This window comes from Rosa rugosa, chromosome 5, assembly GCF_958449725.1.
Source record: "Rosa rugosa chromosome 5, drRosRugo1.1, whole genome shotgun sequence".
Taxonomy (NCBI): Eukaryota; Viridiplantae; Streptophyta; class Magnoliopsida; order Rosales; family Rosaceae; genus Rosa; species Rosa rugosa.
In genome coordinates, this window is record NC_084824.1 from 56,087,431 (window position 1) to 56,114,591 (window position 27,161).

The 27,161-nt window shown below is 38.8% G+C and overlaps 2 protein-coding genes across 2 annotated transcripts in view; one reads left to right on the forward strand and one right to left on the reverse strand.

Moving 5' to 3' along the window:
* LOC133708838 (zinc finger CCCH domain-containing protein 16) overlaps positions 1 to 27,161 on the reverse strand; it is a 52,676-nt gene that overhangs the window by 1,149 nt on the left and 24,366 nt on the right. Inside the window, exons 2-9 of the mRNA XM_062134375.1 lie at positions 4,508 to 4,559; positions 3,730 to 3,898; positions 3,355 to 3,458; positions 3,145 to 3,240; positions 2,897 to 2,990; positions 2,578 to 2,792; positions 2,255 to 2,361; positions 1,675 to 1,900 (exon numbers count right to left, since the gene is read on the reverse strand). Of these exons, the coding sequence (XP_061990359.1) occupies positions 1,675 to 1,900; positions 2,255 to 2,361; positions 2,578 to 2,792; positions 2,897 to 2,990; positions 3,145 to 3,240; positions 3,355 to 3,458; positions 3,730 to 3,898; positions 4,508 to 4,551 (1,055 nt within the window). The 5' untranslated portion in view covers positions 4,552 to 4,559. The remainder of the gene's footprint in view (positions 1 to 1,674; positions 1,901 to 2,254; positions 2,362 to 2,577; positions 2,793 to 2,896; positions 2,991 to 3,144; positions 3,241 to 3,354; positions 3,459 to 3,729; positions 3,899 to 4,507; positions 4,560 to 27,161) is intronic.
* Positions 4,733 to 7,377, forward strand: LOC133708837 (protein REPRESSOR OF SILENCING 3). The gene is made up of 4 exons (XM_062134374.1): positions 4,733 to 4,995; positions 5,082 to 5,285; positions 5,425 to 5,820; positions 5,932 to 7,377. The coding sequence occupies exons 1-4, from the start codon at positions 4,786 to 4,788 to the stop codon at positions 7,096 to 7,098; spliced, it is 1,977 nt and encodes a 658-aa protein (XP_061990358.1). The 5' UTR covers positions 4,733 to 4,785; the 3' UTR covers positions 7,099 to 7,377.

Below are 27,161 nucleotides of genomic sequence, written 5' to 3' on the forward strand. Positions count from 1 at the left end.
GTAAATAAAAACCTAAATGAGAATACTTATGGTGGTTTGGTGGAGGTGCTTGGGTTCTCTATGGAAGGATTTTTTTGGTTCTGATTAATGAATATTAAACTTATCCTGGTGAGGAGGTCCCAATTTTCACATACATGTGTAAATATTATCTGTGGTCCACCATACCATGCGCCTGTTTTTTAAGACCCATTCGAGGATAATCTTTGAACATCTAACAGTGATCTAATAAATGAACACAATGGTTCTGGTAACCGCTGAAATTATCCTGATGATAATCAAATGGTTAGAGATTTGTCATTTGGCTCATTTTTTATCTGGAAGCTGGACCTAAACAATGGAGTGAATGGACAATTCAGATGATGGTACACATGGCAAGGTGAGATCAAAGAAGTATTGGTGCCTTATTAATTTACTATTGGGTTACTGCATGCAAGCTCCTGTCCAATTAAGAGATACTATATAGCAATAATGTCTTCCTAGGATTTCAAGATGCAAGCTATATACCTTTCTAAAACCAATCCTTGTTGGAGATCCTAAGAGTTGCTAGCAAATCTTGAGACTTTCATGCTAATCAAGGGCATTTTTAAATTTGTTTTGGGAGAATTTTATGCTAAGTTTGAGATTTTTTTTTTGAACTGAAATTTCAGTTTAACATTATAGCATGTTACAAAGCCAAACGACTATAATTCCATTTTGAACAATCCATACACCTCTTGCCTCTATTGACAATAGGATTTAATATTTTAATCCCAATAGTAGAGGTGCTGCAGTATTGTTCGTTGAAAAAGCTTATCTTGCTATTGTTGGTAATCAAGAACAAGAAGCAGAAGCATGCCTAACAACTAAAACATTGACTCACATCTGCTAATAGCTAAACATAGCTTTGAACACCAGCGCACAATTGTAGAAACTGCACACTACCACCCACTAGAAGACCTATGAAACAATGAAAGAACACGGGTACCAGAGATTAGGTTAACAATATTTTTATGTTATTTTTTTCAGTAGTTTATGCTTGTTTTGGAAACTTCCTATGTGGTATACTTGTATTGGTTTCCATGAGTCTGGGATACTTTTTATTGGTGGAACGGGGGTTCAAGGCCCAAAACAAGAACAGCAAACTAAGTAGCACAAAGGGCGATACAAATGACAAACATCTGGGGTATTTTATTTATAATTTCCTTTTTTTTATTTATTTGGACTGGCCTTTGTAAATATACCATTTTTTTTTTATTTGGACTGGCCTTTGTAAATATACCAAAATATTCGATTTAAGCAAAATTAGTATAATCTAGTTACATGTATCATATAGCTTTTAAAAGAGAATAATGATGGACCTGTACTAGAATCTCAAGTAATTTGGGTAAAGGTTTTCAGATTCCAATCACGTGGATGTGGTGTGTTACGGTCATCTTCAGTTGTTTTTTTGGGTTTCACATTCCAATTATGTAGATGTGGTGTAAGCCATCTTTTTTTGTTTTTGTTTGAAGAGGTCATTTTCAGTTGAACTGTAAATACAGGTTGTAGATTAAATGCAAACAGTCTGATAAGATTAAAAAAGAAAGTGCATAGATCAACCGATTTCTCGATTCCCAAACATAAATTATCAAATAAATATAATTTCTTTCTGAAAGATAATATATAGAAGAGAAAAAATTGTTTCCACAAACTTACAGTGACTGGGCTTCTGCAGTTACTTGTCCACTTGAAATGGAAGCAGAGCTAGGTCCGTCTGAAACAATAAGTGGCTGGCTAATTGTAGCACTAGGAAATTGTGATGGCACTGCTGAACTAGATATTTGGTTGCTGTCAGGTCTCATGACATCAGTGTTGCCAAATCCTACATTGTGGGTAAAAATACTTCCGCGTATACTGTTATGAGATTGGCTGGCAAGTGAACCTACGATTTACAATAAGAAGCAATTGAAGAATCATGAAAATGTAATGGTATTAAATTTTCTTTCATAGATGTTATTACAAAACAGCAGATGATACATTTATTTAGGATGAATGTGAAATCCATGAAAGTCCAGATCACATCATAAACTCATTAAGAAAACACCAAAAAAATAATTAATCAACACTCTCCAATCAGTAGGGCATATATCTTAAACACCTAGATAATGGTACCCAAGAGAAGCTACCTATTCCTCGTTCTTAAACACACCTATTTGTTCCATTCCAATTAACCAGACCAGTGCCACATGAGCATCAAAGTCACACATTGAAATCCACTGAAACAAAACAGTCTTACCAACGTTTGCAGATGGAATATTGTTTGTCCCAAATCCACTTGAAGCATGGCTAGAATTCATGAACAGGCTCGGCTGAAAAATACCATTATTTGCTGGTGCAGATGGCCTGGAAAAGAATTGCAATGAAGGGTTGTTAAGCCCATGGAAATCATGAAAAACAGGATTGAGGATATGAATAAGAAGTTTCAGAGTTAATAAGGGAGAGGGTGCTTAGAAGTCTCAAAAAGGGGGAGGGCTTTATGTATGGGTGGAAGCATGGGAAACAGACGGATTTTAGAATAGTTGAGACCAATGTAGTCTAAATATGAGAAGTGAGACTTGCCTTTGTCCAAATCCCACGTTGAGGGATGTACCAAACTGACTGAAACTTGATACTGAAGGAGGAGCACTACTTTGAGGAGTCTGCAAGAATGCATTTGCAGTAGCTGAAGCGAAAGGGCTTTGGCTAACAGTAGAGTTCAGTGGAACAGCACGGGGCTTGCGAAGATTTTCAAACTCAATAGACTTGGTATTAACCAGATTTCGTTCTCTTTCAATCTGTCCAGTATTGTTTAATCAGAAGCACATCGATGACACACAAATATAGTCATAGACGCATATGAGCATTCAAGTGTAAACTGTGATATGTAAGGTTATCTTACTATTGACGGCAAGTTCAGCCCTCGCTTAGCATCATCATATGCCAGTGCCCTCAATTCTTCGTAACTAACATCACCAACAATATCACAAGGAGAACTGCAAACAAATAAATTCAAAATGTAGTGTTTATTTCGATTAGTGCATATCAATTGCTGAACACTTTACCTAAGAACTTCAAAGACGAAGTCCCCTACAGCAGTGACTAGAATCGAAGTCTCAAAATTTTTTGAATGTGGCTAATTAAACATACTTTCTTGAGTGACCATAGCAGGTAAGTTTCCAAAGTGGTCTCTCACGCTCAAAATCTTCATTAATTATACTTCTGCAAGACTCGGGATTTGTGCACCTTCAGGTAGATGGATTCACAGGTGGTTAGATATATTAACTTAAATCACGAGATAACAATGGCAGTGCAAAGCTATAGAGCTGCAAATATAAAAACTGTCAGCCAATAACTTACTCATGATTTGTTGTCTGGGGCTGGTTATCAGATCTCCGTGATGAAGGAGTAGCAGTAGCAGTAGCAGTTGCGGGGGAGGAACGAGTCCATTTGTTTTGGAAAGGCTGATCACAAGTAGCACTAGTATTAAATGACACACATACACATAGAGCTTTCAACGATGTAACTTGTGAAAAATTTCAAAACCAACATGAGCATAAGATTCTTTATTGTCATTAATCAATCATTGAAAGCTTTCATCTTTTTAAATTGATAAATTTCTGGAAATCTTGTGAAATTGTGACTTGCAATTTAAATGAGGATGAAAATGCCTCAAATGATATAATGAAGACCTTCTATTTAATACATGGATGTAGATCTGAGGGTGGAAGAAACCTTATCAGTTCCCGCTTTTGACTGAGAGTTGTTATGAACACCAAAACCATAAGGATTGGACTTTTGGTGCTGATCTGAGCCAGATTGGGACCCAAATCCACCAAAGATATTCGACTTTGGCTGTTGCTGAGTCACATGAAGATATCTACACTTATCTCCATACTGACAGCTGAAAGAAGCATGGTAAAAAGTTATATATATATATATATATATATATATATATATATATATATATATATATATATATATATATATATATATATATAACAAACAAAGTATCATGTAAACAAAATAAAGGCAGTCTATAGTTTGGTTCAGACACAAAATGAGTTTGAAGAGAAGAGAAGGACAGTGAGTGAGAACAATAAGTGGTGGTAGCACAGTCCCAGGTTGTGTTGGCTACCTTAGGAATGTAAAGTCTATAAATGAAAGGGCAATCATGTGGATAAATTCAACCAACCGACAGGTGTAACATCTAACCTCCAACCCCCCGCACAGAGGGGAAGAGTCAACCTAGCATGCTCTGCTCTACTCTACTTGTTGAGATGAAAAGGCTCAATGCGGCCAGTCGATCATCAGTTTCTTCTATATCTAGTTTGTAATTTTGCAAGAACCCATCAGTTCTATACAAACTCTTTGGGGAAAGCAGTAAAGAACATGAGCTTTATGCATCTCCTATGTATATGTTGTCTATGATTAAAAGATGAAATCGTAGACCTGAAGACAGCTGATTTAATAATAATAAGCAAAGAGAGAGGAAGAGGAAGAGGAAGAGGACCTGCCACGCTGAAAGTATCTGCACGGTTCTGTCTTTACAGGCATCTCGCTCCCGACGCTCCGGGTTCCTCCCAATCCCTCCTCTCGCTTAATTTTGTAATAGTGTAGTGTGTATAAATCCTTTGAATTTTGGGCCTTTGTTTGAAATTGGGCCCGGCCGCCCGACTTGGGCCCAAATTGAAAGGGTAGGGTTTAGCACTTTAGCTCAAGTAGAAGCAGAAGTAGAAGTAGAAGTAGAAGAGAGGAGAGAAGCGACGCGTGAGAAAGAATCTGGTTGAGATGATGGAAGTGGAACAAGGAGGAGGAAGAGAGCGAATATTCGTTGGGGGTTTGGGAGAGAGCGTGACGGAAGACGATCTGCAAAGGCTGTTCACCGGAGTTGGAGGAAGCGTCGACGGAATCGATATAATCAGAACCAAAGGCCGTAGCTTTGCTTACGTCGACTTTCTGCCTTGCTCAGACAAGTCCCTCTCCAAGCTGTTCGCCACGGTATATGTGTTTCAATTCTTTCTTTTGGCCCCTAGAATAGAATAGAAGACCTAGAGATTAATTACTACTGTCGTCATTGTATACAGTATAATGGGTGCGTTTGGAAGGGCGGGAAGCTGAAGCTCCACAAGGCTAAAGAACATTATCTTGTTCGTTTGAGACGAGAATGGGGCGAACAAGAAAATGCTCAACTTGCTGCTCAAATTAAGCAGCACACCACCCAAGAAGCTAAAACTGCTTCACAACACAGCACCAAGCAGCTTCGCTTATTCTTTCCTGCTCTAAGAACCGTAATGCCCTCCTTATTTACTTTTTTTAAGTTTCTGCTTATTCAGCCTAGCCTATTCTACTCGACTATCTATATATGTGCTTGGCAATATTGTGCTTCTTCTTTAATCTCCATCTGCATATATGACTAAATGTGTATAGGTGAAAGCTTTGCCCTTTAGTGGAACTGGCAAGCACAAATACAGTTTCCAACGTGTTCAAGTTCCTTCTCTCCCCCTTCATTTCTGTGACTGTGAAGAGCATGCTGTTTCTGACCCTTCTCCTGATCAACAAAACCAATTACCAGCTGACCATGTTATCAATGACAAAGAGCTTAGTATAATGAATAAAGTAATGGACAAGCTCTTACAAAAGGAATTGGAACATGTTTCTGATGATGCTGATCACAATACTACCGCCTCCCCTCTGCCTCTGCCTCTGCCTAGTGAACAACATCGTGAGCTTCATCTTCCTACTGAAGCGGAAGCTGAGGAAGACGACCTCATAATTAATATTGTGTCAAGTAAACATGAAGAAAACATAGTATCGGCCTTGGAGGTATAGTATAGCCTTATTTTGTTACTCCTAGAGTTCTATACTTTGTTTTTGCTCAAGGTCTCTAGCTTCCTAGAAGTACTTATTTCTCTTTATTCTATATTTGTTTACTAGGAATTGAGATCCAGCGGAACACAGGTGTGCAGTAAGATTAATGGACCTCCTAACAAAAAGAGGAAATCCCTTCTCAACAAGAATTACAATGAAATAGAATTGGTGCCTGATATCCCTGGCTCAAATACTGATTCTAAATCTCAACCAGATAAACCAGAGCTGGGTGTCCAACAATCCACTGCCCCGGTTTCATGGTCTCAAAAATGTTCATGGAGACAACTTGTCGGTCATAGGGACAACAGTGGGTTCAGTGTCTCACATATACTGACAGGCAGATCTTCTAGTAACCAAATGGAGCCCAAATCTGGCAGTTCCGATGTGCACCAGTCTGAGGACCTGGCAAGTGACGGAAACTCAGAAGAACTGCTGTCTGAGATGGAACCACTTAAGGGAAGATCAGAACATAAACCTACCAAGTCGGTATCTGACTCATATGAGTCGGGTATAGTTCCTTCATGGCATCAGGAATTATCTCTGACACAACTGACTGATGAGAATACTGGGAGTGTAACTGAACAGGCCCAGCCAAACTCTGGTTCTGGTGCTTTTGAAGTGCCCCATTCTGACAGCAAAAACCAGGACTTGGCAAGAGATGGAAACTTGGAAGGCCAGCTCTGTGAGATGGAACTGGTGGAGGAGAATGCGGATCCTCAACCTCAAAATGCACTATCAAACTCAACTAAGTCAGGTAGAGGAGCTTCATGGCGCCAGAAATCGTCCTGGACACAATTGATTAATGACAATACTGGAAGCTCTTTCAGCATAACACAAGTTCTACCAGCTGGTATCTCTTTCAAGCAACAAGGGTTCCAAAAGCCCAGAGGTGTAGATGTCATGAGCTCTTTTGGCAGCAAGCTCAAGGAAACAGTAAAGCAAGATAAGAATAAACTTACTAGAGGTGAATCCTCTTCTTTGGGGATAATTGGAAAGGAGGGGGATGGTTTACCACGGAGTACTCCTAAAGAGAATCAACAGATTATTGCTGGCAATGACAATGCTCCAGATCTGGGAAAAATATGTGATTTGACACCAAAGCAAGCATCTACAGGCACTGTTGACAAAGGTAAAACCTGCTTATTTGTGAGAAGTGCTGCTTCATTAAATGAATGGGCGAAAGCTAAGGCTGCCCTAAGTGGGTCACGAAAAAGAAAGAACAGCAACAAGTAGATGTTTTGAGCACCCAAAATTGATTCTCTCTGGCATGACACTCGCTCCAATCCAAGTTCACATAGGAACAGCCTAAGATTTTGGACTTATTTGCTTTTTAGTTGGGCACTTGCTCCGGATTGGCAGAGTTGTATGTAATTCTATTGAAAATTTAATGACCTAGGTAGCCACATATGAGTTATTGTTTTCATTACAGTATTACTTGTCCCTTGGCATTAGCAGCATTCTGTATTGGCATGCTTGCTTGCTGGGCTTTTCGCATTTCTTGATTATTTGCTACCCTGTGGTTCTATGTTTTTTTTTTTTTTTGGTTACAAGAGGAGCCAAAAGGCCCAAAACAGAAGAAACAGCTAACTAAGAATTAGAATCATTTCCAGTTCGCCTGACTCTGAGAACACCATCAATGTCATCAAGGTAGGCTTGAGAGGCATGAGTAGGAGGCTCTTCAAATATGATTAGACCAGGGGAATGAGTTATTTTAGCTTAGGCATCAGCCGTCATATTACACTCACAAAAGATGTGAGTAATCTTGGTATTTTCCAGAACAGAAATGAAGTGATGGTAACCATTAATCAAAGACCCAAGAGGGTGCAGAGAGAGATCATGCCTCTGAAGTAAATGAACCAGAATAGCATAATCAAACTCAATCTCAAGGTTAGAAATGTGGAGGGTACTTGCAAGTCTCTGACCAAAATAGAGACCCCAAGCCTTAGCATCAAGGATAGCACCAACACCCAAGTTAACTTGAAAGCCAGTAACCCAATTACCAAAATGATCTCTAATGACACCACCGGCACCAATTTTTCCAGACAAAGAGGCTCTAGTGCCATCAACATTGAGTTTATAGTAATTTTCAGGAGGCCTCAACCAAGCAAGCATAGAGAAATCATAAGTTCTAGATACTTTAGTCTTAAGAACAGCGAGTTTCCATTCCTCAACAGAACTCAAAATAATTTTTTCAAGATTAAGAGGCATAGTGAAGTTAGGATCAAATAATTGTTTATTCCTCCATTTCCAAATGTGCCAGCAACGCAAACAAACATATTGCACCATTTAATGCCCTTATGAGTCAGAGCAGTGCAATGCAATTAAGCAGCAAGCCAGCCATTCCAGTCAAGAATAAAAGAGTTAAGGACAGAGCTGGGTTTGAGAATAGCATACCAGATGCATTTCACTCGAGGACAATCTCTGAAAAGATGGAGGAGCGTTTCATTAGCAGAGTTACATATCGAACAGGGACTAGAGGTAGCAAAGCCTTGTCTAGCTCTCTGAACATTGGTTAATCGTTTCATATGGAGAATAGTCCATAGAAAGGTCTTCTGCTTGGGGGGAATATCAAGATGCCAACCAATTCCTCATTCCAGATTGATGGGAGGGGAGAAATCAAATATCAAGTTGTAGGCAGACTTTGATAAAGTAATATGGGGTTCACATCCAAAACCAATTGGCAATAGATGGAGTGACCCAAACCCTTATAAACCCATAAGCAAAGTTATATTTTTTCAATGTGGGAGTTATATTTATACACATTCTCAACACGCCCCCGCACGTGTGGCGATTTCTCAAGCCATACACGTGGACAAGTTATATTGGGTGACGGTGAGCACGTGTGACCATCGCTGAAACCAAACACGTGGGTAACCCACTCTGATATCATGATAAAGTAATCTAGGGTTCACATCCAAAACTAATTGGCAATGGATGGAGTGGCCCAAACCCTTATAAACCCATAAGCAAAGTTATATTTTTTCAATGTGGGAGTTATATTTATACACATTCTCAACAGACTTAACACTAAAGCAGCCATTAGCGGTGGCAGCCCAAATTTGGACATCATCTCCACACCCCTCAGAGCCAGTAGGTAAGTTAATAGCTAGATTAACCAGGTGAGCAGGGAGGAAAGAAGATAGGAGATTAAAGTTCCAGCCAGAATCATCCCAAAAATCGCAAACAATGGCATTGTCATCAATTATAGCATTAGGAAGAGCATGAGGGATAAGGGCAGTAGGGAGCAGCCAAGGATCATACCAGAATTTTATAGTTTTGCCATCTCCCACACGCCATGTAAGACTTTTCCTGAGAGTAGCAGAACCATGAGCAATGCTTCTCCAAGTAGATGAGCAGTCAGGAGGGGGTTTATAGCCATGCTGAGTTAAACAACAGTTTCGAAGATATTTTTCCTTGTAAATGGCAGCCCATAAACCAGAATCTTGTTGGAAAAGTCTCCAACTGGCTTTTGCATGCATGGCTTGGTTCATGTCAAAGGTTTTCTTGATGCCCAAACCATCAAGTTGTTTAGGTTGACAGATGGTGTCCCAGTTAACTAAGTGGACTTTTTTCTTCTCATCAGTATCCCCCCAGATAAAGTCTATGTTGAGTTTGTCTAGCTTATCACATAGGCTGACAGGGAGCCTAGCAGTTTGCATGGCATAGATTGGGATGGCAGAAGAGATGGATTGAACGAGAGTAAGTGTGTCGGCCATACTCAAGACTTTACTCTTCCAACTAGAAAGCTTGCATTGAACCTTGTCAAAAATCCCTGCATAGGTATGCTTGTTAGCCCTTGAATGAATGAGTGGCATTCTGAGATACTTGCCAAGGTCACATGTTAGAGGGGATCCACAAATTCTACTGATATTAGAGGCAATAGAATTTCAAGTATTTGGAGAACAGAAAATAAGAGATTTCTCATAACTAACATCCTGGCCAGATAGGGAGCAAAATATATCAAGACAATTTTTAATAGCAGTAGCTTGCCTAGAAGAAGATTTAGCAAAAAGCATAAGATCATCAGCAAAGAAGAAGTGTGAAACCTTGGGACCAGATTGAGAGGCACGAACAGGTTTCCACAAGCCAACACCAATCGCAGATTGAATAAGATGGGAAAGCTTTTCCATGCACAAAACAAAAAATGTAGGGAGACAATGGGTCTCCTTATCTTATGCCTCTTTGAGCATTGAAAGAATCAGTCAATTCACCATTGAAGCAGATTTGATAACTAACAGAGTTTATACAATGCATGATCAGTTTGACCGGTGAAGGAAGAAATTTAGCTTTATATAACACCATTTCAATAGAGCCCCAACTCAACCTGTCATAAGCTTAGAAAGATCAACTTTCCAAGCAAAGAAGTTGCCACAAGATTTCTGAAATTAAAAAAGGAGCTCTTGAGCAATCATGATATTGTCAGTAATATGCCTACCAGAGACATAACTAACTTGATTAGGGCTAATCAAGCACTGCATCAACGGTCTAATGTGAGCAACAATAATTTTAGAGATTACCTTATAGATTGTGGTGCATAAACTGATAGGTCTAAAATTAGCCATGTTTTGAGGTCCTTCAATCTTAGGAATTAGAGAAATTATGGTGTGGTTCAGACCAGGACGGATAATACCAGAATTGAAGGAACCTTGAACAGTTTGGAAAAAAATTTCAGAAGCATACAGAGGCCAATGATGCTGAAAGAAAATTGCAGGGAAACCATCATGTCCAGGTACCTTGAGACCTCCAATAGAGAAAAGAGATTGTTTGACTTCCAGCAAGGTAACAGGGCTGCACAGATTATCCAAACTGTTTTGATCAATATCAGGAAAAAGCCAAGGAATGAAGAATCTAATGTCATCAAAATTGTGAAAAGAGAAGAGATAAGTGAAAAAATTCATAGTAATTTGTTTCATGACACTAGAATCAGTAGACCAGTTTCCTTATGAGTCATAAAGGCCCTCAATTTTATTTCTTCTTCTTCTTCTAACCAAGGTGGTTAAGTGGAAGAATTTAGTATTTCTATCTCCACCTTGAAGCCACTTGTCTCTAGATTTCTGCCTCCAAAATGAAGGAACGGATGGATTTCAAAACTTTTTAATTAGTGCGGAATTAGTTTAACAATTAAACTACTAACTAAACATAAGATCCATTCCTTTAACCCATTATCTTGGCTTATTATGATATGTATATAAACATAGCATGCTTAGTAAGGAAGAACAAAGAGGGAGTTTATGTTCTACTCACCCTTGGAGCGTGATTTCAATCCGATCCAAGTGAACCACCAAAGTTCCTCTCCTTGATCTCTCCTTGTGTGTGTTTCCTCCACCTTGAAGCATCTTGGATTGAGAACTCCTTCTTGTGCTTGTAGACTCCTCCTTGATGTTACAAGTAGAGCCACAAAAGGATGTGGCCTCTAGGGATCTTCACCAAGTGAATCAAGAGATGAAGAAAGATGAAAGGAAAGGAAGAAGTATGCAAGTGTTCTTCATTCCTTGTTATAACACCAACTTGTGCAATTAGACAAAGAGAGAACTCTCCTACCAACTAAAAGATGATAGTGTGGAGACACACACTTGCTTGCTATCTCTCTTTGTCCATGCTTTCACCTTATATAATAGGAAATAACTCCAACTGCTAAAAGTGAAATATTGACTTTCACAAAGCCAATATGTTGGCTGGTCTATACATGCTATTGGGCACTAAAATTGTGTCTTGGGCTTTCATTCAACTCTCACTTAGTGAACCCCAAGTCCACACCAAAGCCCGACAATCGTTTAGGCCCAATAGGTTCGGTTTTACCCGAAAAACCTAATCATGTCCAAATAATAAATCTAATTAATTATTTGGTCATAACCAACTCTTGCTTAATCTTCTTCATCTACAATCTGGAGGATCCACTTATATGGTGTGCGATCTCTTAGGTTCTAATTAACAAGGCAGTGAAGTTTATAGAACCATTCTATTTCATTTACGAATCACAACTGCATTTTGATTCTCCCTTGTTATTAGGATCATAAATGTTTATCAATCCTCGGGGACTTCACAAGTCATGAGTGACGTCTTGCAACATATCATGACTACCCTAGTTAATATAGAATTACAAATAACCTATTCAATTGGAATTACAATACAATACAATACAATACGGTCCTTCTCTAACATGATGTTCTAAATCACATCATTGGGGTATGGAATTGATATGTCAACCTCCTAAAGTGATTTCCATTCTTATGTGATTCTTATAATGTGATTACAAACTCCTTTTTAATCTCATTCAATGTTTTGGCCAAAGACTCATTGAATCACATCTTTGAACATACACCTTATTTACTTAAGGATAGAGATTCTTTATTGTACACTCACATGTCTCTATGACCGAATTGATTACACCAATGAATGCATCAATCATATCCTTTAAGGGACATAATATTATTGCATCATCAAGAGTTAATCCACTCACTCATAAGACAACCATGGTGTCTGAGGTCAAAAGACTAATTTGTATTATTGCAATTTAGAGTTCAAGTTTGACATGTAAGTAAAACTCCATACAAGAACTCTAATGATCGCATTCAGTGTACTCTTTAAGATAAGAGCACCCACATACTTGTATTAGTGTCTCTACATGAATGACAAGAGACATATCATCCTCCATATTGAGCATACATAGTATGTGCTAGTCTTTCCGGATTATCAATGTCCAAATGATAATCCTATGACTAGGAACCTTTTAGGATAAGAGTGTAAAAGAGTAAAAGTCTCACACATCTAACTCTTTAGATTACTTTCTCTTTAACTCATATTCCTTGGACCTTGTTCAATCAAATATTAAAGGGTCTTTTCCCGTATACCCAAAAAGCCACTGTATTTTGCCCAACCGCCCAACACTCTTGTATTACACTATTACTTTTAGGGAATGACTAATAAGGATAAGTCCTTTTAGAAATGTCTTTTGTATCCTATGTTGACCCGTGGTTTTAACAGTAGTATTTTGAAAAAACTTTGTTTTAAACGACAAAAACGAAAACAAGACTAGCCTTCAACATGCCTAAGTTTTTCACCTAATGGTTACTTTAACAGGCGGAATCACTGCTGCTTGTCCTAATTTTTGGTTTTAAAACTGATTTTTTCAGGAATAGTACAATTTAGAACCTTGGATTTCTACAGGATGCATGCATCTTAGTGAAAACAATACAGAATGATCAAATGACCAACATATTTAAGGAAATAAAAAGAAAATTTGAAGAAGTGGGTGAGCAACCATATGAATTCATTTATTCAAATATACATACACGTTAAACATTCAGAGCCTCATTCTCAGGTAAACAGCTAAAAGCTGTTTAGCTATCCATAAGAATGAGAACAGATACTTACTTGTAATGAAAGCACTTACTTCACACTTCTAAACTGAAAAGGAAGCACACTGCTATACTATTTGAGTGAAGACTCTTCTACTCAATTTTTGAATCTAGAACTGATATGGAAATTTTCGAATCCCTTACAACTGAACCTAAGGCTCCTTATATAGGGAGCGGAACTCAAACTAGAATTCAAAACCTAAAAATGTACCGAACAACTTCGTGATCTTCTGCTTTTCTGAGTGCTCCTGATAATGGAGGTCGGTCAGGGAAAAGCAAAAGTATTTGGTGAAATGTTTTTCACCTTCTTCTTTTCTGAAAAGCAAAAGTACCTTTTAAAAAGATAACAGTTGCTTCTTTGTTTTGGTGCTTTTTTCTTCACCAGCTGCTACATGTTGTCGTCAGTTTCTGAACAGTGGCCAAAGACAAAAGAGTTGTTGTCTGCTTGGGCCATTCTTACCGTTGTAGCATTGTCTTCGACATCTGTATCAACATACATCTTGTAGTGGTTGTCATTTTCAAGCTTTTCCACCCATTGCATGCATGACAATGTCGAGTCCATCTCTTTTCTGGTGAGAGATAGGAATAGGTCACTGCTGACTACGTCAGGATGATCGTATGCAGTGATAATGGTTTTTTCTCCTGCTGCCAGGAAGGTATTGCTAATATCTTCAGAGATGATCTTCTTGATATATTCTAGGGCCATGGCTTTCATCCAGGGGATGCTTGAGTTTGGTTGGCCATTGTACCCAACACAGGCAAGCTGAAGATATTGTCTTTGAATAATCCTCACATAATGATACGGAGAAATATATTCAACCTCACCATTTGCCTTCTGGATCCATTCTAGAGGAGTGGATCTGAACTTCAGACGAAGCGTACAGTCATTTTTCCTTATGTTTTTGACTGTGTTGACAAGGATAGGAGGCAAGCCTTTGAGATAATCATTAGTTTTAGTCCACAGATTATGAACAAAACCATTTTCAACAAGCCAAAGCTTGTGATCTTGCGGATGTTCACTCTGAACATTTACCAGGTATCTTCCAACATAGGGTCCTGCAATAATGAAGAGAGTTGGAGGAATACGATCTTCAGAATTATGACTTCCTATCAAACAATAGAATTCATGCCAGTCTGATTCTTTGAGTGCTATGATAGGGACCCTAGCACTTTCTGAATCTTCTAGGAAGTGAATTTTTTCTTTCTTGACAGCACTCTGCTGTAATTCTTCGAACTGTGGCCTTGCATTTTCATAGAGTTCTTCAGCTAATGCAAAGAGAGCTGGAAACATCAGACCACTGCTTCTTTCCTGAAAGGCAAATAAAAGGTTATCCAGAATTGCCTTCTGGTGGTAAGCTAGTCTCCTGCCAGTTCTGAACACAGGAGTATCGAATGTTCGAAGTTCATAATTGAAAACATTTATTACTCCAGTTGGAGTGGGTTTGCTTTTTGGCAAAGCAACAGCCGTCAACGGTCTTGATGAGCCTTTACCGTATGCCGTTTGAGACGGGCTAGCCAATCCTTTACCCTAGGATTGATCAGTTGTGGCTAGTCCTTTTGGACTTAGCAGGAATCTTTTGAGGATTTTTTCTTTGGGATCCTCAGTAACTTCATGTTCTTTCCCAGTTCTTCTGCTTCTGGGATTGCGACCTTCGTCGTCGTCTTTCCGATTGAACATTGCCAGTTCTCTGGTCAAGGCGTCTGGAAGATAATTCTTGTTTCCTGCAATTAATTCAACAACATAATCGTATTGGTTAAGAAATAATTTCAAGTTTGCTAATCTTCCTCTACCAGCAGCTTTATCAAGTTTGAAATTTTTGAAATTCTTTACTCTGGCACAATCGGTGCGAACAGTAAAGGGTTTTCCAAGAAAAGCTGGAGAATTTAAAATTGTTTTTTTGACAGCCAAAATTTCTTTTTCCCCTGTGGGATAATTCAGTTCTGCAGGGCTGAACTTGCCACTACAAAATTTACAGATCTTTTCAATGTTAGTTTCAGGCGCTCTCGCTAGAACCACACCAGACCAATAATTATCGCTCGCATCTGTTTGGAGGATAATTTCATCATTCTCTTCTGGTTGTTGAAGAGGAGGGAGGTTTTTTGCAGAGATTTTTTATCTGCTTTACAATTTTTTCATCATCTTCTGTGAAGCTCCATTTTCTTTTGGAACTTGTCTTGGGAGATAACATTGCTGTTAACCCTGAGATTTTGGGAATGAAATCTCTCCCATAATTTATGACACCAAGGAATCTCTCTAGACTCTTAGCATCAGGAATTCTATCTGGGAACTTCCAGATCTTCTCAAGGATATGAGGTTGAAGTTTTATCACTCCATTTTTGATATTGATTCCTAGGAAATCAACTTCATCAAGGATAAATAAGATTTTCTTTTCTCCTAGGATAATTCCATGTTGAACTATCAGCTTTACAACCTCGTGGAGGTGTTTCATGTGTTCTTCTCTGTTTTTGGAGAAGACCAGGATGTCATCTATGTAGACGATGCAGAACTCCGCAACATGTTTGAAGATGTTGTCCATCTTTCTCTGGAAGATTGAGGGAGCTTGCTTTAAACCAAAAGGCATTACTAACCATTCGTAATGTCCTTGAGGTGTTCCAAATGCAGTGAGAGGTACACTCTCAGGATGCATCTTGACCTGCCAAAAACCAGACTTTGCATCGAATTTTGAAAAGACTTTAGCTCTTCTGAGCTGGTTGATCAGTACTCTTACTTGAGCAATTTGATAACCGTCTTTGACAGTCTTCTTATTGACATCTCTGTAGTCAATCACCATTCTAGCTTTTCCTCTTAGATTTTCTGCATGATTTCTCACGTAGAATGCTGGAGCATGATGAGGGCTAGTGGAAGGTTTAATTAATCTCTTGTTCAGGAGATCTTCAATATCTTTTCGGAATTCTTTTTTATCTTCCTCTTTGCACTGAGGAATGGCTTTGACATGACAAATGGCATTCATGTCATGTAATCTTAATTCACAGACCACTGGGTCTTTTTCCCAAAACTTCTGGGGATCTACATCGATGTTCTGCTCGAGTAGTTTCTTGATTTTCTCAAGAGTAGGAATTTTCTGGGTTTCAAGCTTATTCTGGAAATGCTTGAGGTTATGCTCGTGGATGAAACTAGCTTCTTCTTCTTCACTAGTTTTTTTCTCTTCTTCTTCTTCAGAAGATTCTTCAACAAGTAATTCTTCTTGTTGTTTGATTTGGAGTATGGGTTCAAATTTGGGTTTGTAGGGGGTAAGATCACCACTCTTTTGTTGCGATCTCTGATATTGGGTAGTAAAGTGAGGACCTACTACACTTCTAGCTTGAATAAGCCTATCTGCCCAGAACTCCCGTTCTCCTTTTCTGAAGCCTATTGCTTCTTCATCCTGAATAAATCTCTGTTGGAGAATAAAATCATTTCCCAACAAGAAATCTGAGCCTTGGCCTTCAGATTGCCAGACATTATGGATGATAAATGTTCCTCCACCAATGGTGATATGAACATTTTTTGCTACTTTATTCATGGTGAGATGGCTTCCATCAAATGTCACACCTGTAGTTGTTTTCTTATCTTCTTTCCAGAGCTCTTCTGGAATTGCAAATCTCTTTGCGACTGTAAATCCTGATCCATTATCTACAAAGGCATGTAGATGATATTTTTTGTGATAAGGGAATTTTAGTCCAATCTCTATGTAGTTGCTGTATCTACTAGTAGAGACGACTTTCGATTGTTGAAGCTCATTTTCCTGAGCTTGTTCCTTTGGAATGAATTGTTTACATTCTTCTGGAACAATTTCTGGTGGTTCGACCAGTTCAAACCTTTCATTTTCATCGGTTTTTTCTTCATCGATGATTTCTTCCTTTATTTTGGAAGATGGTTCCATGATTTCTTGGAACAAGGCTTCTACCTTTTTCTCTTTTTGTTCAGAGAAATATTCTTCATATTCTTGTTCAACCAATTGGCTGACAAGGCCATTCTTGGTTTTTCTTCTTGCTTCAGCTATGAAGCATTCTTTGTGATAAGTCTTTTTTGACTCTTCACAAAACATAGGGAGACCATTCTTTTCGTGACATAAGCAGTAGTCACAGACGAATGTACCAGGGTTCACCTGATAAGAAAACATTAAGGATTCTGTCTTACTTTCTTCCCAGTTTTTGATTTTCAAAACATTCATTTGTCTGGATTCGAAGTACTCTACTTCAGAATCTGTCTCAGACTTAGATGATTCTTCTTCTTCAGACCAGGCAGAGTAAACTGACCTGTCGTCTTCTTCGTCATCAGAATAGGCTATTTCGTAGCCTTTCATATTTGCTGTTTCTACTATCTGCTCATATTCTTCAAAAAAAGCCTTAGTAGATCTTTTACCCTTTTCTGGGCATTCATTGGCATAGTGCCCTTCAGCTTTACATAACCAACATCTGCAAGCTTTCTTGCTTGGTTGTTTATGTTGATGAGTATTCTTCTTTTTCTTGAAGAACTTCTTTTTAGGATCTTCATCTTGTTGTTTCTTGTAATTGAAACTTTTCTTGAATTTCCAATCTTTTCTTTGATTACTCTTTTTGAATTTTTTAGAGTAATATTTTCCTTTCTTCTTTCTGTGGAACTTGGATTCATGACATCCCCAATTTGTGGGCATATCCAGTATTCCGTAACAGAAATTTTCAACTCCTTTGAGTTGTTTCTTGGCCATCTTAGCTCTAAGATTGGCTTTGCATTGTTCCTTCAGTAATTGCCGGATTCTGTCGGCAATTCCTCCAACTGAAAATCTTTCAATTGGTTTTTCAGCTATGCTTTCTCTCACAGCTGTTCTCCATGGTTCAGGGAGTTTTCTGTGCAACAGGTTGACTAGATCAGTATTCTCTAGTTCACCAATCGTACAGTAATATTCTTGAAATTCATTCAAGTATTCTTCAAAATATCTCATGTCACAGATTTTGAGAGCATAGATATTTGATTTGGCCGTTTCTTTAGCCTTTTCACTCAGATTTGAAAGATCTCCACAGAACTGATCGTACAGGGGTACTGCAAAATCATACGGAGATTTCGAAGTTTTGATCTCATCTAGCCATTCTTTTCCTCTGGCTGTCTCTTTGAAAGAGAAATAATACTTCTTAGCTACTCCGGTAAGAGTAGTTTCAAAGTACATCTGAAGATCAGGAGCTTCAAATTTTCCAAGGGTAAGAGCAGAGGCCATCATCAGGCTGTCTACCCATTGGTCAAGAGTTTTTCTCTTGTCTAGAGCTTTGTCTAGATCTAGCCAGATACCATAATTAGAAATTGGTACTCTGGGTATCTTGTCCTCTGGGACAAATCTTTGAGAATTTCTTTCTCCATTTCTGCCCGTAGGGGCTTTCTGTCTAGGGAGTTTCAGTTTTCCCTTTTCTCTAATAATGAAAGTTTTGGAGCTTTCTCCTTCTTCCATTTCAATATCTTGGTAGGGAAGGAGTTTTCTTTCCTTTCCTGGATTGAAGTTTTTCATTTGTTCGATTAGTTTTTCTAATCGCTCAGGATTTTCGCAAAATTCTGCTTCTTCATAGAGATCATAGAGCTTTTGTGCTCTAAGCATATTAACTGATCTGTTTAGATCAGCTTCTAATTCTTCTTCAGTGATGGACTCTGATGGTTCTTCAGAGTTTTTTGTACCACTAACACTAGCTTCTCTAGTGCTGTAGCTTCTTCTGAGAAGATTTTTGTTTATCCTGATATTCTCAGGACAGGCATCACTTTTTTTGTGATTTTCAAAATTTAGACTGATTTCTCCAGTCTTTCTACTTTCATAAATTTTTGCTTTTGCACTTTCTGCTGGTAGCTTCGGACCAGATAATTTCCATTCAATGGGAAAAATTACTTCATTCCAAGTAACCTTATGGATTTGTTGTGAATGATTCTTCTGACTGGTGAGGAATCCAGTAGTAAGACCAGGGATGTTTGATATCCTTGTCTTTGGCTCTACTGTGGTACTCATCAGTTTATAGTATATTATGTATACTATTGCCAATTCTTGCATATCATTTTTCATAGATATGCCATCTGTCTTGACTCTCAGTCTTAGACAGTGAGCTGCATCTTTCAAGTTGGTAGAGAAATTTGGGAAGCAGTTGAAATAAGCAACTTGATTGCATAGAGATGCTTCAAGGGTTCCTAAAAGACTAGCTTGAAAATCTGTTAGTCTATTATCTTGTAAGACACATAGAACTGAACAGTTTATGCCTTCTCGAGCAAGAAGTTTTATGCCTACTTGGACCGCTCCAATGTGCATAAATTGATAATTTTTTGCTTTTGCTCTGGCAACTTCAGCAGGAGTGATCAGTAGTAGATCTGTTTCTCCTGTTGTAGAGGGAGTTGTAAATTCAAGTAATTTGAAATGATGGCTATCCATTAGGTCAAATGTTCCCCTTTTGTAGATTTGTTTGAAATCTAGCTTTGGAATTGAGGCGTTTTTTACCTCATGCTCGATTTCGTTGTATTCAAATTCTTCAGCATTTAGGAGTTGTACTCCTTTCTTTTTCCCAAAGATGCTCATCATTTTGACATCTCGAGTTTCTTTCGGGTTTTCATACCGAATACTAGTAGAACTAGTTGATGGTTCCAGAAAAATCATGTTTGGAACATGATTCTTTTCCGGTCTTTCTAATGGTTTGAATCTGTACATACCTCCAACAATATGGAGTATTTACTACATCACCAAGCATAAGTAACACCCACTTTGGGACACCCACGAGACATGGCAAGGCCCAACCGCGACATCCATCTTGTAGCCCTATGTTCAAGCTACGCAACGGTATCCGGAAGTCGCAAATCCGTCGCCGGGAAGCCACATTTCCGGCCTTGCAAAGTTGCCCTCACAAACTAGGATTTCTACACTAGAATAGTTATCTTTGCTTGTCCTACATCGAAAACCATGTAAAGGAAGAGCACTCCTTCACCTATAAAAGGAGACTCCTTCCCACTTACTCCACATCCCATTACATCCTTTGTAATCCCTCTTGGGCCGCAAGGCTCAACACGCTAGTATAAGCTTTCAAGTGGACGTAGTCTCCCGCTAAGGCGGAGACGAACCACTATACATCTCGTGTCAATCTCTCTCTCTCACTTAAGCTAACTAGAGACCCCTCAGTCACTAACGTTAACAGAATCCATTAGCTTTCTTTGTTTTTACTGTAGGCACTTTCTTGTCCTTTAGTATATTTTTCATAGAATCCAGCGTTTTTTGCTGTTCATTGATTTTTCTACTAACACTTGTTAGCTTTTCTTCTTCCGTTTTTGGAAGTTCTTTGATATAATCCAGTTTGTTTTCCAATTTTTCTAATTGGTGGATTATAATAGGAATTTTTTCTAGATACTCTTGATATCTAAATATTTCTTTCTACAGGTTCTGATATTTTTCATCAGACGATTTTAATAGAGAATTCAGTCTCTCTATTATTAAATCAGACATTGTCCCCATGGGGGATTCCCCTGCTGAGCTCTTTACAAGCTCTGATACCAGTGATTTGCGGATCTAACCAATGCTCAAATAATCAAGAGGTTTTTGTTCCTCTTCCAGAATATATAAGAGATTATCAATATCTTGTTCTAACTTCAATTTTTCTCTTTCCTTTTGCAATTCTTTGCTAGTATTTTTGCAGATAGCATTCAACTCAAGTCTGTCAATGATCGAAATTCTGAATAGTAAAGTGTACTGTTTACCTTTGAAATAGAGGATGATTGCAACATCTGTATATATATGTAAACGAATAAACTCTGATGGGCCCACCACGTTTCATCAAAACTTTAAACAAATAATGAAAATAGACAGCAAAGAAACCAGACTGACAAGGACAACTAAGAAAGGGTACTACTGGTAGGGGTTTTGCTAAGATGGGTAGGTAGGAATGGAAAGAAGAAAAAGTTGTGTAAAGAGGAAGAAAAATAAGACACTGGGGTGTATGAGAAGTATTTTCGAGGATTTGGGGTGTATGAGCATTAACCCAATATTAAATATAAGCAATGAACAAGAAACTTGCCCTTTTGATTAATAATAATTACATCAAAATGATTGTTTTAGGACACAACTCCTTCACAAAACATATTTTTTTTTATCACAGATGGCTTCATATTGTTTAATTAACTTGGCTTCAAGATTGATCAGAAAAGGGTTCTTATGTCTGTCCCTTGTCTTCTGGATTCCACCAATTTTAGAGGATCTGCTTTTTCCTGTGAAACAAGTGACTAAATACATCTTTGTTCCAATTAGACAAAGTAGTTGAAAGTTGTTTAACCTTAGAGCAGAACTCACCATTTAAAGATTCCCAAGTATTTGAGACAAAATCAAAGTAAGAATCATGGTTGAACCACATGGCTTGAAATCTAAATCTGAAAGGTGTGGCATTTCTATTAACAGTATTATTTGAGAAGAGCTGGAGTAAAATAGGACAGTGATTAGATCTTATCTTGGGCAAATGTCGAATGAAAGCATCAGCAAAAATGGACCTCCAAGCACAACAGCAAAACCCTCTATCAAGTCTTTCTTTCACTATACTATTGCTCCAAGTATAGCAAGAACCAAGAAACCCCATATCAATCATTTCATTCCTATTTATCCTATCTCTAAGACCACCAAATCTACCAGATAAAGTGCCACAATTTTTATCAGCACTAGAGACAAGTTCATTGAAATCACCCATGAGCATCCAAGGTAAATTAGTTGAAGCCACAAGGTTATCAAAATATTCCCATAGAGAAGCTCTAATAGAATGAGTAGGGCTAGCATACACAACAGTAAATAACCAAGCAAGTTTCCAGGAAGAGAAATTTGCACAGAGATGGATTGAGAGTTTGAATCAACATAATCAACCTGAATTTTATTTTTGTCCCACAAAAGCTAAATACCTCTAGAGAAACCCGCAGCTTCAACAATTCTAGAATCAAGAAAACCAATATGCCTTAAAGAATTACTAACTCTTTTGAATTGAACTCGTGGCTCACAAATAGCCAACATGTCAACAGAATGTAACTTAGCGAAATCTGCAATTGCAGACTTGAAGCTCTCACTTCCAGCACCTCTAGCATTCCAAAATAGAGCTTTAAACATTAAGAAGACCTAGAAGGAGAGGCCAAAGGCCACAATTAAACATTAACCATACCTTCCTCATCATGGGAAGGCAGATTATCATCATTAGTCAATAAGCTATTATCAGCAAAAGTCTTGTCAACAAAATCGACAGTATCTTGTATCATAGAAGAATGGTTTTCATTAACCTCAAGAGATATCTCCAGAGGGCAATGACCCAAGATAGCAGAAATCCCATTTCCAAACACATTATCCTCAACATTTTCAAAGGATAGCTTTTTGAAAACATGTGGTTGGTGTTTATAAACAGAAGAAGATGTACCTTTGATTTTCTTTGATATTGCAAGGCCTTAGACCCACTGGTGCTGCCAATGTTGTTAGAGACATCTTTCATTGGGTTCCTTGAGACATTTTTCTTGGACCCTGAAATAGAGGCATCTTTCAAGGTGGCACTATGTGAAACAGTTTCAGTAGACACATCTAAATTAGAGGTATTAGTATCTGTCAAGTTAGCAGACTTAACAGGAGCAGTCTTATTGAAGTTCTTCTTCTTCTCTTGGAAGCTTGTCCACAGCTTCACAATGGGAGGGTCTGAGTTTCTAGCATCAGTGTCAATAATGGTCTTAGGCTCAAAGGTAGCATTAGTATCCTCATCTTGTAAAAGGCAAAATAAGGAACTCTTATATCTGTTCTTCTTTGTTCCCCCACCATCATTGGTTTTCTTTTTGTTCATGTAATTCATCAGCATCCATGGACCCATATCCTCCTTGATGATGGCAGAAAGAGGTTGGGAGTTCTCCATTTCAACCTGCATATCAGTCTTGTCCTTAGAAGTTAATTCCTTAGTGCAAATAGTGCTATTAGGTTCTTGAGTTTGAGCATGAGTGTAAGTTTTAGAATGCACAGTAGGGCACTTCTCCTTAGAATGACCAAAGCAACCACATTCAAAGCAAATGAGAGAAATTCCTTCATAAACAACATGGTAAGCAACATATTCAACTTCAACAAAAGGGCGTAGAGGTTTGGTAAGATCAACTTCAACACAGACTCTAGCAAATTTACCTCTAGCTTAGCCAATAGTAACCTAATCAACCTTAACAACATCACCAAGAATTTTTCCAATTTTTGCAACAATGTATTCCTTAAAGTATTTAACAGGTAAGCCACATATTCTTACCCATAGAGCCATCTTCCCAATAAATTCATTCAGAGGATCAAAATCTGGCCTCCACTTCCTAACAATTAGAGTTTGCCCAGCCAGAATCCAAGGTCCCCCACAAAGGGCATAGTTCATATCTTATTCCAGGTTAAATTTCACAATGTATAAGTCATTAGGAAGATCAATGAGGTGCCAACCCCCTTTGAATTGCCATTTCCTCCGTAAGCCCTTAAGCATGAAATCAAAGGTATTCGTAGAGTTCGGTTTACCCATCAGCTTAACAACTACAGCACAATGCCAGTCATAGTCAAGTTTATTGTGTACCTTCTCAGAGAAAGAGACGTTTTGACCATGCTTGCCTGGAGAGTAAACGCAGTCAATACTCGATCATGGTTTGTCGGTATCGATCAACAAGGTTTTTCAATTTGCTAGCATAGCTCGACTTGGGTTGTACAGTAGGAGTGGGTTGGATGGTGGAATCGAGGTCTTCCATATGCAGAGCTTCAAGATCAGAGGATATATCACCACCATTTTTAGTGCGCTTTCGCTGAATCATCAATGAATCGTTGGCTCCGCTGCTTCCAGATGGAAGGGCGGAGAAGATGAATGCCGGGGTCGCCACCAAAACCTTTGGACAGTTGAAGGGATTTCGGAGAAGGTAAAGGCAACGGCCAAACGATGAGAAGAGTTTGGTAATGGTTGAGGGTTTTTAGGAATGGCGCGTGAGGCGCGTTCAAGAAAAGTCGAGGAGGGTTTTTGGTATCCTGTGGTTCTATGTTTTCATTCCTTGATAATTTTTTGTCCTGAGGTTATCCTTACATTTCAGACGAGGTTTGCTAGTTGCACCATCACATTCAATTTTTAGATTGTCAGTAAGGTTTTACTCAGCTCTTTCACTGTGGAATTTGAAGCAGCAACTGCAAGTGCTTGTTTGCCATGACCCCAAACACAAAAAGAAAAGGCAAAAAATCACTAATATTCACTTAATGTTGACTCATTTGACACTTGACTCACTGATATTTCTAATATATCATTTAACTCACTCATATTTAGTTAGATGCAGTTAAAATTGAAGGTATATTTGTCAAAACACTTAGGCCTCGTTTGGGATTGCTCTGTTTTAAAAAAAAATCAGCTTCTCTCTAAAATTTTAGATTTTATTGCGTTTGGTAAATAAATAGAAAGCAACTTTAATTGAAAATTATAGGTCACTGACAGTAGATTTTAGAAACTGATTTCAATTAAAACACGCTCTGACTTCGATTAAAATACGCTTTGAAGTGTTTTATGTACTGACAACACTTTTAAAAGTATTATTTACCAAACACGAACTTTTTTTAATTCACAGCTGATTATTCTCACAGCAGAGTAATAACAGTTTTTTTTTGTTTTTTTAAGTCACAGCAATTTCAAACTAATCCCTAAAACTACATTTCTCACTTAAAAAACAATATGAAGTTATTAGATATATTTTTTCAACTTTTTTAAATTTCTAATAAAAAATGAGTTTTTTTTTTAATTGTGATTTAATTTGGGAAAAAAATTGTCATTTTTTCTTCAGAATAAAAAAAATTCAAGTTGGAAATGCATTTTTTATTGTTTAGACAAAAAAATCATTAATTTTAACGACTGCTAACAGTAGATTTAACGATAATAAGTTCAGTGAAAGACATATGTAAAAGTGAGTGAGTTAAGTTATATTGTTGAAAACACAGTAACTTAAGTATCGAACGGGTATAACTCAATAACTATTTGTGATTTTTTCCCAAAAGAAAAATATATGTGGGCATTTCCTCCAAGGAATATTTTTTTTTTGGCCATTTTAAGGTCCCTTGCAGATCATATCAATTTTTAAGTTTTTATCAAAATGTGCAGAAGTGATCCATTAATAGAGACATAACGCTTGAACGGAGCTTCTCTTACCATGGCACCAGATCAGAGAAAAATCCATTTTGCTGCTTCCACCAAGCTTGGGGCAAGAAAACAGTAGAAGACCTAGGCCCATTCCCAGGTCAAGCTACTGACCCAGGCTGACCTAGGCCTCCAGCATGGCCCAAAAGAGGACAGCTGCACATACCCGCCATGGCAGCGGTGTGAAGACGAGTCGCGCGTCTTTCTAGCTCGGACAGAAGTGCAGCGGATGTTTGGCGGATTTTTGTCGCGCAGTGATAATTAATGGATCAGTTGGGCTTGTAACCGTTGGGCTTTTTTGAATTTTGTAACCAACGGTCAATAGATCTGAACCGTTGGTTTTGATTTAATGAAATCTGATGGTATTTAATAATGAGGAAGTTTTTTTTTTTTTTCTTTGAAAGGGGGCTGGTGCGGTTGCCCTCAAGCTTTGATTAATGAAATTGCAGAATACAAGGGGGGGGGGCATAAAGCCTGAACCTCATATTACAATAAGCATAAAGAGAACATCCTGAAATAATACCAAGATTCTCCACAAAACCTATGTATTCTAACAAGCACCAATTAGCAAAGAGTGCGCGAATGGCTACTCCATTTGCTTTGACATAACGGTGACATACCGGAAAGATAACTCTATCATGAAGAAGCATCATTACAAATAGCGCAGCTTTCCCACCATGTTGCCGCACAGAAATAAATCCGGCGACACTCAATTTCATTCTGCCACTAGGAGATTGCGTCCATTTGATCAAGCAAATAGCTCGCCGCCTCGCTAGGTCAGTCAAGGCACACAGAGTGTGCATACCGGGCCAAAAGTGGTAGGGAATTATTTTTGGCATAGAGCCATAGCTTACTAAAAGTAAAAGTAAATAATAATAAGGTAAAATAGAAAAGTAAGTTGGGTCAAGGGTCAAAGCCCAGACCAACAGAGAGTCAAGGGTCAAAGCCCAGACCCAACTCTTAATCGGCCCAAGCCAAGATCTGGTGCAGAAAACATGACGCTCCGGCGCCTCCCCTGTCGTCCATCCTCCGGCAGCAGCACCACCATCACCTACCACCTTCCGGCTAGCCACAACGCCCTTCCTGAGATCGGAACCAGAACACCCAACCTAGTGATCGATCTGATTTGATAAGCTCGGGTCCAATCGATCTGATCTAACACTGGTGAATCGCCGCGACGCCTCCGTCCGGTTATCCCCCTCAGGTGATCTCCGGTCCAGCCACACCACCGCGAAACACCCCCCAGCTCGTATGCGCTCCTTCCTCTGGTCAGGCGACATCGGCCCAGACTCCAATCCATCAGCCCACAGCTGCCCGTCGCCGATAAATCCCCCAAACGCCCTGGACAATAACGTTGCTGCCCTGCTGCCTTCTCCCCAACCGGACCATGCAATCCCGGACACAAGGTCCCGTCGCCGATAAATCCCCCAAACGCCCTGGACAATAACGTCGTTGCCCTGCTGCCTTCTCCCCAACCGGACCATGCAATCCCGGACACAAGGTCCCTTCTAGCCCGTCCGACGACGCCGCCGCGGGGGCGAGCCGTCAGACCGGGCATACACCTTATCGGAAGACCAGACGCCGCCTAGGGTTTTGGAGAGAAAAGTTTCATTCTCTTCCGTTAAAATCTCTAAGTAGCTATTTGTCGAATAATAATGAGGAAGTTTAAGGTTTAGGAAAGTGAAAAAAAAAAGGTAAAAATAATAACGGGAAAAAACCAACGGTAAGAAAAAATTTCCTATAAATACCTCACCTTCTAATTTGCCTCCCACACCCAAAAACCTTTCTTTCTTAGTTCCTCAAAATTTTTTGTTC

Bases quoted from the DNA above. Each gene is read 5' to 3' on its own strand.
- LOC133708837 (XM_062134374.1), top strand. From the start codon at position 4,786: ATGATGGAAGTGGAACAAGGAGGAGGAAGAGAGCGAATATTCGTTGGG. The intron at 5,286-5,424 runs GTAATGCCCTCC...AAATGTGTATAG, and splicing joins TCTTTCCTGCTCTAAGAACC to GTGAAAGCTTTGCCCTTTAG. The intron at 5,821-5,931 runs GTATAGTATAGC...TTTGTTTACTAG, and splicing joins ACATAGTATCGGCCTTGGAG to GAATTGAGATCCAGCGGAAC.